Below are 11926 nucleotides of genomic sequence, written 5' to 3' on the forward strand. Positions count from 1 at the left end.
AGACCATCACCAGGCTCCTTACGGGGATGTGGAGAGCTTCGCGGCCGGAACGAAGCCCCCCCTCTCCGCCGGCCAGGCGTGGAAAACGCGCTTTCCGATCGCTCAAGGTTGCGTAGGAATAGTATAGTTCTAGCGTCTAGGAAAAGTTTTAACAGGTGCGAGGACGGCACGCATAGCGTGGGAAGCTAGCCGCCGGAATAGCTATCTTCGAGAGCTATTCTATATTATATTATATTATACTTCGAGAGCTATGGCTGATGCTTTTCTATATATATGTATTCATCTCATCTATGCGATCGCATGCGCGTGCTGTTTCTTTGTCTCTGCGTGTAGTAGTTAAGAGAGTCAGTTTAAGGGCGGAGAAGAGGGAAGGAAAGGAAAGCAAACTTGCAGCGCCGTGGTTTTAAAGCGCAACCGTGGTAGAGAAACGGAAAGGCGATATAAGCATGCGTGGCCATGATACGCACACGACAAACTGCCTTACAATATTTAGAATTGAGGGGTAGTTTCGTTAACAAACTATAACACGGCAATCAGCACTCGAATATAATTATAACCCTAATAATAATTGTAAATATTCATCTCATCTATAGTATCTAAAGCGCGCGGTGTTTCTTGCCTCTGCGTGTAGTAGTTAAGAGAGCCAGTTTAAGGGTGGAGAAGAGGGAAGGAAAAGAAAGCAAACTTGCAGCGCCGTGGTTTTAAGGCGCAACCGTGGTAGAGAAACGGAAAGGCGATATAAGCATGCGTGGCCATGATACGCACACGACAAACTGCCTTACAATATTTAGACTTGAGGGGAAGCTTCGTTAACAAACTATAACACGGCAATGAGCACTCGAATACGACGAGAGAAATAATTGAGACGTGGAAAATTCCCTTGAAATAAATCTGGTTTGCGAGACAAATGCTTGTATGTATTGAATCTCTTAAAAGATGAGGGGGGAAATATGCGCTCACCGAGAGGGCATCGTCCGCACGAGACCATCACCAGGCTCCTTACGGGGATGTGGAGAGCTTCGCGGCCGGAACGAAGCCCCCCGTCTCCGCCGGCCAGGCGTGGAAAACGCGCTTTCCGATCGCTCAAGGTTGCGTAGGAATAGTATAGTTCTAGCGTCTAGGAAAAGTTTTAACAGGTGCGAGGACGGCACGCATAGCGTGGGAAGCTAGCCGCCGGAATAGCTATCTTCGAGAGCTATTCTATATTATATTATATTATACTTCGAGAGCTATGACTGATGCTTTTCTATATATATGTATTCATCTCATCTATGCGATCGCATGCGCGTGCTGTTTCTTTGTCTCTGCGTGTAGTAGTTAAGAGAGTCAGTTTAAGGGCGGAGAAGAGGGAAGGAAAGGAAAGCAAACTTGCAGCGCCGTGGTTTTAAAGCGCAACCGTGGTAGAGAAACGGAAAGGCGATATAAGCATGCGTGGCCATGATACGCACACGACAAACTGCCTTACAATATTTAGAATTGAGGGGTAGTTTCGTTAACAAACTATAACACGGCAATCAGCACTCGAATATAATTATAACCCTAATAATAATTGTAAATATTCATCTCATCTATTTTTACCACGGTTTCTCTACCACGGTTGCGCTTTAAAACCACGGCGCTGCAAGTTTGCTTTCCTTTCCTTCCCTCTTCTCCGCCCTTGAACTGACTCTCTTAACTACTACACGCAGAGACAAAGAAACAGCACGCGCATGCGATCGCATAGATGAGATGAATACATATATATAGAAAAGCATCAGTCATAGCTCTCGAAGTATAATATAATATAATATAGAATAGCTCTCGAAGATAGCTATTCCGGCGGCTAGCTTCCCACGCTATGCGTGCCGTCCTCGCACCTGTTAAAACTTTTCCTAGATTCAACTAATGACCGAAAAATCACTAATCAACTTCTTACACACATTAAGCAACACATATTTCAATTTACGAATTGTAGGCGGTGAGTTTGCAAGACTAATTCACTTGGAATAAATTTCTGCAATGACACCAGTTTGGAGATATGCGCCATCAAACTCGCCGTAAAAATTCACTGTTCTTCCACTTACTTTTTTGACAAAGGGCTCTTTTCTTCATTGAAGCCCAAAAGTAACTAGAACGCCCATGCATTTCGTCCCATGCTTTAGGAAGTGTTTAGAAACTGGTGTCACTCTGGATATTCATTTCGAGTTGCATGCATTTTGCAAGCTCACCGGGTACATTTCGTAACTTGCAGTATGTGGCGTGAATTATTTAATTAAGAAGTTAATTAGTGTATTTTCGCTAATTAGTTGAATACGGGTTTCCATTCCTCGTGCTAGTAATCTCCGCCTCTTCGAATAATCCAGCTCATGGACTACAAGTATATTATCTGCAACATGCGATTTTTAGAAAAAATCTGGAAAACAAAAAAAATTGTCACCCCTTATATGCAGCTTTCTTGTACATAGCAGTAAACGTCACTTGACAAGCATTCAGACTGTGCAGCAGAAACTGGGGACTAGTTGTAGGTTTTCATATGTGTATAGGCTACTGTAAGTTGTGTTGTTCCAGAGGGCTCGACCAATAGTCTTTTGGAAACTGTAAACATAAAAGGGGTCTCACAATGCTTTTCTCGGCGTCGGCGTCCTTGGGCAGCAAGCGAGCGCTGGCGCCCCCTGTCGGCCAAGAGGGAAGCGTGCCGCCGACCAGAAACACGAGCACGGCGTTCCTGCACGAGCGCAACACACATCCATCACTGCAGCCCGGCTACACGAGCCAGTTCAGGTAAACGCTGACGAGAAATGCTAGTAGATGTGTACGTTGTCTTTCTTTTATTGGCTCGAGCGGATAAAGACCGTGCACAGTTGATGTAGCGCACATCGGCCTGTGGGATACTTTGAAGAGGTGGACGGTACTTGTGCAATAAATAGTAATTCTCAGGTGGCGAAATAAATATATTCAGTAAGTTACTTTCTTCAATATATTCGCGTTGAGGTACACGCTCTAATTGCACAATCGAAGCCGACCATAGCGAAGTCCGGTCTGTTTAGCAAGATATAACATTAGTGCCACTTGCAAGATATCTCAGGGCAGAACAACGATTTATTTGTTACAGGTGATTTAAACAAAATAGTCTGTTCGAAATAAATAACGGGCAGTGGGTATATTGGTTTCTTACACTATTAGGATTGCGAACAGGCTTTTTCATATATACACACGCATGAATAAGCGGGTGACACAATCACCTCGAAATTTCTGCACCTGCTGTACGTGACTTCAGGATTTTGCAGCGTTTGCTCAGGGCTAGTAAATTGTTTTTTTTTCAAAAAGTACTGTCATATTTTCGACTTTTCCTTTTTTTTCCTTGAATGAAGGTGATTAAACTTCGAACTCCAGAAAAAAAAAGTCGCAGTTTCGCCCGGAAGGCGCATCGAATGCGATAGCTAATTAGTAGACAGTTATACGAAGTAACGATATTATTTTCATCGGCCGCATAAACTTGGAGACATTCGCTTACTGATTTAACAAGCATGCATGGTGTCAGCGCGCACAAGTAAACATGAACGCATCGCACTCGATGAGCGCGGTCACTCGCTTCAAAACGCCGGACGCTGGTCCAGCGTTGGGGCAAGTGCGGCAGCAGCAGCGAGCGAGGTTACCGTGTGGTCTATCGCTTTAACGCAAGAGCGCCGTGAACACAGCGCGCAATAAAGTACGAGCCGTCTGCAGATTCCATTCAAGGTACGGCGCGCACGAACGCTCGCGAACGCGCGCGGCCTGCAAAGTACGCACTTGGTGGAGTCGAAGGCCCACCCCCCCCCTCCCTCCTGCGCTGCCCCTCCGCTTTCCTCCATGCATGGAGCGCGAGATTGAGCCGCGCCCGGTCGCGAAATGGGCAGTTGCTGCCGGAGTACAACGCTGCCCTCCCCCTCCCTTCCTCTCTCCCATTCCGCCAACGGCCTTTCGCGCGACGGAAGACGGCGCGTTTACCCTCCGCTTTCTCCTTCGCGCGCTCCAGATTGAGCCGCGATTGTCGGCTACCCTCGTGTGCTTTCACTCGCACATACAGCATAGGACGCGCGACGACGGTGATATCGCCCTTGGACTTTATATGCAACACCACGGCGACGGCGACGCCGACGGCAAAAATGAGCCTGGAGTGTCCATGCAGTTGGTACGCAATAAAATACGGACAGGGCTTTGAGTGCCGAAATAATTAAATGTGATGATTTCTAGAGCTAGTTTCGGTTTCGTTTCCCAGGAAGTTACTGTGTCGTGACGTCATGATGAAAAAGGGGGTCACGGGGAGCGACATTTCGGCACTCGCTTCAGCTCGCTTGGTGACCTCCTATGCTACTACTCGTTCAGGGGTCCGGTGTAGCAGCATAGCAGACGACCGAGCAAGCCGGGGCGAGAATGAAGACGTCGCAATCTCCTACTCCCCCGTGACTTCCTCGTACTTCATGACGTCACGACACCGTAGAAACGAAATCGAAACTGGCTATATAAGTGCTTTAAAATTAATCAAGTGTATTCTGAGGTTTACCAGTGTTCTTTCTGGGGCAGGGGGTTTCCGAACCTTCATTTAAAGCAAAAAGAAAAAAAAAGAAAGAACAGTCGAAAGTATTACGTCAGTACTAATCTAAAAAAAAGGCATGAAATAAATGTATTGGAAGTTCTTAACTTACCCAACGATAAAGAATTTACCCGCCGTGGTTGCTCAGTGGCTATGGTGTTAGGCTGCTGAGCACGAGGTCGCGGGATCGAATCCCGGCCACGGCGGCCGCATTTCGATGGGGGCGAAATGCGAAAACACCCGTGTGCTTAGATTTAGGTGCACGTTAAAGAACCCCAGGTGGTCGAAATTTCCGGAGTCTCCCACTACGGCGTGCCTCATAATCAGAAAGTGGTTTTGTCACGTAAAACACCATAATTTAATTTTTTAAATAAAGAGTTTACGTGCAACATAAACGAATTCTCGGGGAACAGCGCCGGCTGACACGCTTACAAGACGTCGTCAGGACAGCTAATCTGTCTTATTGCTCACTTCTCAGGTTCACTAACTCCTCTCGTAGCGTCATATGCTACTCCCATCAGCTACTACACCAGCCTGACAAATTCTAGTGACTGACAGTAGCCGGAATTCTACTTATGCCCACAGTGTTATTATTAAAAAAAGATGGGCAAAAGTTGCAGGATTGTAATAAATATCACGTGTGTACAACTGTCGCTGTTTAGTGCGCTCGGCTGTCACTTCGACGAATGTACAACTTTATAATACCGAGAAAGAAATGATAGCGCAGATTTACCACTTGATATGGACGATGCTAATAGTAGATAAAACGGAGATAGGCCATTGCTGTTACATTTAGTTGTCTCTTCGGTTACGCAAACTTTTGAAAAGTTCAGTTCAGAGAACACTGTTTCAGTTTCTTTAGCCATGTCTGATACGCAAAATTTGATAATTGCATGGAGACTAGACAAACAGTTTATTACTGAAAGTCACCCTCTATCCACAGCGTTCGAAGTCAGCACAGTGTTTGTCCTTTGCGTCAGCAAAGTGCGCGGTCAGTTTGCTATCATGGCTCCCCAACTAACCAAAACAAATTCTACATTTTTAAGGCAAGATTATACAGCTAAAAGGTTCGGTCAGTTACCGTCTACAGTATAGTACCTGTTCATTTTGCAAAGGGTATAAACTTTAAACTTTGCGTTTAAATTAATATTTGTGATTTGGCCTACCTGCAGTAAAGGAATTTTGAGCCTATAAATTCACAATTCTGACCCCAGCATTCACTACAGAATTGTATACTTTCAAATCATAAGCTGAATACATTTGCCAGAATCAAGATTGCTTCAACGTTCCTAACGAGAGAAATCTTTGGATATGGCAAATAAATTCTGCAGTAGTAAGCCAGTTGGAGGAATTAGTGAATTTTATTTTATAAAATTTCTTAATTTCAGAGCTGTCCGAGTAAAAAATGGTTTTGGCCACGAGCTAAATCTATTTTACGGGAAACATTTACGTGAGACCGTACCTGTTCAGAATAATTGAAACGCAAGAACATTGTAATACTATCACCGCTGAACTGATTTGAATACAATCTCTGCACACACGCGCGCGCGCACCAAGCAGAAGAAAGCTGCACAATAGTGACAGACTTGGGTCATGAACTTTTTTTTTTCGACAGCATCAAAAATATGTGTACTTGGCGCTTAAGTTCTTAAACTTCTTTCGCAATACAGGCAAATATCCAATTTCAGGAAACTAACGTCATTAGGAGTCTCAAGCGGGCATACATTATGCACCATACGATGCTATGAACCGTGTCCATGAGGTGTGAATGGTGCCTTGGCACAATGCACGTAATCAATCGTTTCACACAAAAGGGCCAAACTAAGGCCGTAGGTCTGTCCGCTTAACATGCTGTGACAGCTGCAGTTTACAGAATCGTGATATTTGTTTCCACCGGTGTTTGTGTTTTAAGCTTGAAGCTTCTACGTTTCTTTTTGTGAAGCCTACCTACTCTGACAATTTAAGAAAACTGTGACGAGGTTTATTGGACTCGTCAAGCGGCATCTTTCTTGTTAAAAAGAAAGATGGTCGGATGGAACAATCTTCCTTTTTAGCAAGATCGATTGGGGATACCCATGGACTGCTTGATAGTTGACTAATGCCTTGAGTGAGCATGTCGGTCATCTGCTCATCAAAATAACCCGCCTCTCTCTGACCAAACTCGGTAAGATCGCTGCCACAGAGGAGCATGAGAGCCAGTGTCGATGGTATGGCCGACAGCTGTCGCTCGACCCAAAATTTTCTGGGAATCAAATGAAGAACTGAATTGATGAAGACGGAGAAGCACGTCGCGCTGCGTCGCAGTAAGGATACGGTCGATTGATGCGGTAAAAGGGTGCTGTGAAGAACTCGAACGCACAGGATCACAGCGGCGAGGAAAGCGGCAGGTAGGTCTTTGTGCGTGTTGAAAAATAAGTCCGCCGGCTGAGCCCGGCCCAGGCACTCGCGGCGTAACAAGTAAAGCGGGAGGGACGTTGGGCTACAAAGACATCTGGAGGTGGCACTAGCACGGAAGTCAAGCGCAGCGAATGGCAGAGGAACCATTCGGCGATGGGCGAAGAGTTCGGATGGCACAAAAAGCACACAGGCAATCACAGGGGACGTTCACAGACGACCACGGAGGTATGTCGATGTCTTCTGGGACGACAGATTTGGCACGAGGCTGCTATTCAAAGAGCGTGTAACGAAGAGGAGGGAGCGCAACCTCGGCGCAGGCGCAGTCAATGACGGCATAATGGCTTGAAAGAAAATTCCAAGCCAAGATGGCATCGTGAGAACAAGAGGTGAAAACAGAAAATTCGATAACATGAAGTTCCTCTTCAATGACGATTCGCGCTGTGCAGGCTCCTAATGGCTCAGTATGTTGCGTATTAGCCGTGCATAGCGAAAGACCTGAAGGCGATGTCATCACTTTCCGAAGTCTGCGGTGGAGGCGGGCATGCATTACCGAAATGGCGGCTCCTGTGTCTACAAGTGCTAGTGTTTGTACTTCTTTGCGCCCCTACATATATCACGTTACGAGGGGAAATCGGAGGCCTTGAAGATTTCGCAGGCTCGCAGTTCTCTCCTCCAGAACAGCGCTGACTAGTTTTCCGCAGGTCGAGTGCTAGGCCGATGCCTCATGGGAAAAATGGAGCGCCGGCGAGGAGAAGACGGTCGATGACTGGCGAAAGCAGATTACTGCGATGGGCTCGTAAAATCGAAAGGCGGATCCCGTGAAGCGTGGCGTTGAAATTGTCTTACGCGTAGTTGAAAGCCGGTTGCCAGAAGCAAGCAGTAGGTGGAATTCGGCGCCGGCAGAAACGCCCCACGTGGTCAGCAAATCCGCAGGAGTAACAGATCGGCCGTTCGTCTCGCGTGCGCCATGGGTTCTGCACGCGGGGATACGGTGGCACCAGCCGGGCTGAAGATGGCGATATCCGCGCGAGTGCGTGAAACACGACACGGGTCGGCGTTGCGGGTGATCTGGGCATAGGTGAATGGCGCCGCAGCAGAAGCGTTACGAAGGGCAGGGGGAATGCGCTCAGCCACTTGATCCGGGATGACGTGCTGCAGCGTGGGCGTCAACGAAGAGGAGGGCGTCGGAACCTATGAAAGTTGCCTGGCCACCACTTTACGAACAAACGTTTTAATCTGCACCATCAGCGAAGAGTAATCGGTGGCAACCGCCAAGCCAGAGAAAGAGCCTACCAATGAACTGCACGTGGCGAGCCGCTGCTTGTGCAACTCCTTGTAGCTCTCGCAGAGGGTCACCACTTCAGACACCGTACTGGGGTTCTTTGCCAACAGCATCTGAAAGGCATCGTCGTCAGCCTCCTTTAAAATATGCCTTTCTTGTCGCTTTCCGCCATTGTCGTATCGACGCGATTGTAGAGATCCATGGCATCCTCGATATAACTAGTGAATATCTCACCGCTCTGTTGCGACAGTACTCGCGGACGTTGCTCAGCGCGAAGCTTGCGGACTGCAGGCCGCCCAAACACCTCCGTGAATGGTACCCGAATCGATAGGTCAGGTTCGTGGTTGCGGTACCACAAGTTTGCAACGTTCGCTCAGATGGCGTTGTTCATTTTCGTCGCATTGTCCCACTTGTCATGGTTGCTCACCCTTTCATAGGAGGCGAGCCAGTCCTCCATGTCATGGTTTGCGATCACGCCGAAAATGGCAGGGTCGCGCTAACACAATGCACGCGAGCAGGCCACGGCAAGCATCGTGGCCGTTGGACGCGGTGACGGGTCTTCCGTCACCGCGGAATGGATGGCCGAGTCCTGCTTCGAAGTCCGAGGTATCAAGGCGTACCTGGCGCCTCCACCAAATGCGACGAGGTTTATTAGGGTCGTCAAGCGGCAGCCAGAAACAGCGGCAGCAACGATAACTCAGCTAGCTCGGCGAACTGGCCGCATATTACGCTTGCTTGCTCCTTACTTGTGGCGCTTACCCACTACGAGGGATTGGCCAAGAAGTCGGTGGTTAAAGGGAAGGGGAGAGAGAAAAACCTAAACGGAAAATTAAATCAGGGCGAAGTACAACGTTCATGTTAATTAAAATGTAGATGGGCGTGGCACATACAGAAATTCTATATATTTACAAATGTCTTTTTTTAAACAGCAAATATTGTATTCATTTTGGGGAGGTATTAGAATAATTTGGAAGACATAATCAGGGATTTAATGATCTATCCAATTATTGATTTCGATAATTAATACGGTAGCCTTCTTCGGACCCATAGATAGTGGCCAATGGTCACGCAGATGTTCCTGTGGCTAAATCCCAATGAAGAAGCCCCGAGGGAGAGGATATTCTAAAGAAGTACCCAATTCTCGGAATCAAAATTATAATTTCTTCCTCTGATTTCTAAATCGACGGCATGCTGTTAGAAAGTGATCAATGTTTTCGGGTTCCTGGCAGGTTGGACACAGAGGGCACGGTGCCAGACCAGACCTGTATAGGTAAAAATTTAATGGTGGGATACGGCATCGTAATTTTGTTATGGAGATTTCTAATTTACGTGTGTAAATCTAAATTTACATTTAGATTTTCAGGGTTGTAGACTCGCACGCTGGCAGCGCTTTCTAGCGGGCCGATCTTCTTCTGACGCGCGATGGCGACGGGACAATCCAGAGCCATTCTTCTTCCTGACAAGACAAATAAATGCACAAGCATGTCGTTTTGCGCAGCTGCCATCAAAATAGCTTTTCTTACCGTGGGAGGCTTGGTAAGATAAAGAAGACGCAAAAACGTGACAGGTGGCGACTTCGCCTTTAGTACTCTCGTTAAACACTTTTTCCTCATTAACATTAGATCGCATTATTTTGTCATCGTCGCGCTCTTTCGTCACAATTGCGCCACATTTCAAGAAAACTAAAGAAGAATAATTTATTAAATCTAGTTAGTACTTAACAATAAGTTAACAAGAAGCAAGAACTTCAAATTATGTTTCCATTTCGAATCATGGCCAATCCCCCTCCGCGTAAGGTACGCGCCATAAGTATAAGAAAGAATAAGTAGTCGAAGACAATCTCGCATCAGCTCGCGCCGAAGATTCTGATGGCCTCTATTCAAGCCTAGTAAAATTTTTATCGGTTAAGTTGGTCTGCATTGTGTTTTAAAAGACAGAGACTGAGCTGAGCAAGCTTCAGAAACTTTCAATGAGTCGCAACAGACAAGTAGAAAAATATTCTTTGAAATCTGAGACGTCCCGCTGACGCACCAGCGATAAGGTTTTAACATATTCAAGAAGCAGAACTTCGACCTTCATTTTCACTTGTAATTGTAATCAACTTACTACCGCGAAAATAATTACAGTAATTTTGAAGGAATATCTTGTAAGTCTAAAATGATTAAGTGTGCCTGGTCAATGGCATCTTTAACTTATTGATCTGAAGCCGGTTAAGAGATTGCCCATAAATAGTGACATCTCTGCGTTTCACAGGAATTTGAATAGGGGTTTCGAACTCGGCCCAAATGTCAAAAGATTCCTCTGCGCTTTTCAAGGCTGTCGACGACTTACGCATAGCAGCGGCGAAAGGCCAGCCTCCTTGCGTGCACAGCCCGGAACATCTCAGATTAAGATTCCCGCCAAGCGTGATTGCTGCCACATGCTATTGCCACCCTCTGTTTATACCTCTTCTAGCTCACGAATCCGGTCAAGGTCTCTTCGCAACTGGGCAAACATTCATCGGAGCCAACAGCGATCATTCGTTTTCACATCAGCATGTTTGCTCTCAAATACTATGCACGATGCATAGCTGTGATGTTGACCCTGGGCGAGAGGGAACTTAATGGCGCCTCTCAGCCAGAGGAGCGGGTAAGAGGGGAGGGTCATCTGCTCTGAATATACGCGTTATCCAGTAAAGTAGAAGGATGGGCGAGTTGTAAAGGATGCATACTTATTAATCAGCGTGAAAACAATCGAAGGCACAGACGTCCTGTGTCCTCTGTGTCTTCTGTTGTTATCGCACTGATCAATAAGTACGCTTTATCCGTGCAGGACGCTGACTGATAACGTTGTTTTATCATTATTATGTGTTTTAAGGCACTAAAGTGAGCGTCAGATGACTGCCGGAATACCGAAAGTACTGCTATTATAAATTAGATGATAGGGTTCTATCATATAAGGAAAATGAGTTGGCGCTGGAGTAAAACGAAGACCATTGTCATCGCACGTCTAGTATATTATCTATGAAACTAATACTTCAGCAATACGTTGCGTTTACTGCGTAGAAAATGCCTCGAGGCAATCTTTTTTAAACTTATCATCTCAGGCAGGGAAATTAACCTTAGAAAATTTCCGGCACACCAGTGGTATATGCTGTCATAAATCAGACGATGAATACTAGTATGAGGAAAGGCTGTTGGCAAACTTGTCACGGATGTCGGTTATCATCACACGTCTAGGGTAACATTTATGAAGCTAAATGTAAATGTTCCTTTGGTCTCGCCGCGTAGAAAATGCATCGAGGCTACCTCTTTAAAATTTATGATCTCAGGCAGTGAAGCAGGCCTTACAGGACTTCGAGAACGCCAGTAGGTCTGTTGTTATAGTTTAAACGATATGGTTCTGGTATATGGAATGCCCGTTGGCGGTCCTGACAGAAAAGCCAATTAACGTTGCGCGTCCAGTCTTTCATACTAAATGTAAATCTTCCATTGCTCTCACTGCGTAGAAATTGCCTCGGAACAATCCCTTTAAAATTTGCCGTCTCAACCAGCAACTAAAAATCCTTTAGAGCCATCCTGTACATTGCGCGCAGGCCAACAATACAAAGTTGGCGGGTCCCTTTGTAAGACTAATCTGTTTAAAGTTTCTACGATTGCATGGTTTCGCCGGGTAGGATGTTTGGTCTGTCGCTGGTCGGGTTATCGCAGAGTAGA

The 11926-nt window shown here is 46.2% G+C and overlaps 1 protein-coding gene across 1 annotated transcript in view; it reads right to left on the reverse strand.

Annotated features, from left to right (window-relative positions):
• The window catches only part of LOC142559866 (gastric triacylglycerol lipase-like), a 40609-nt gene extending 29959 nt beyond the window's left edge, over positions 1-10650 (reverse strand). The window contains exons 1-2 of the mRNA XM_075671546.1: positions 10563-10650; positions 2599-2704 (exon numbers count right to left, since the gene is read on the reverse strand). Of these exons, the coding sequence (XP_075527661.1) occupies positions 2599-2704; positions 10563-10612 (156 nt within the window). The 5' untranslated portion in view covers positions 10613-10650. The remainder of the gene's footprint in view (positions 1-2598; positions 2705-10562) is intronic.
• Between the last annotated feature and the right edge of the window lie 1276 nt (positions 10651-11926).

This window comes from Dermacentor variabilis, chromosome 10 (genome assembly GCF_050947875.1).
Source record: "Dermacentor variabilis isolate Ectoservices chromosome 10, ASM5094787v1, whole genome shotgun sequence".
Lineage (NCBI taxonomy): Eukaryota > Metazoa > Arthropoda > Arachnida > Ixodida > Ixodidae > Dermacentor > Dermacentor variabilis.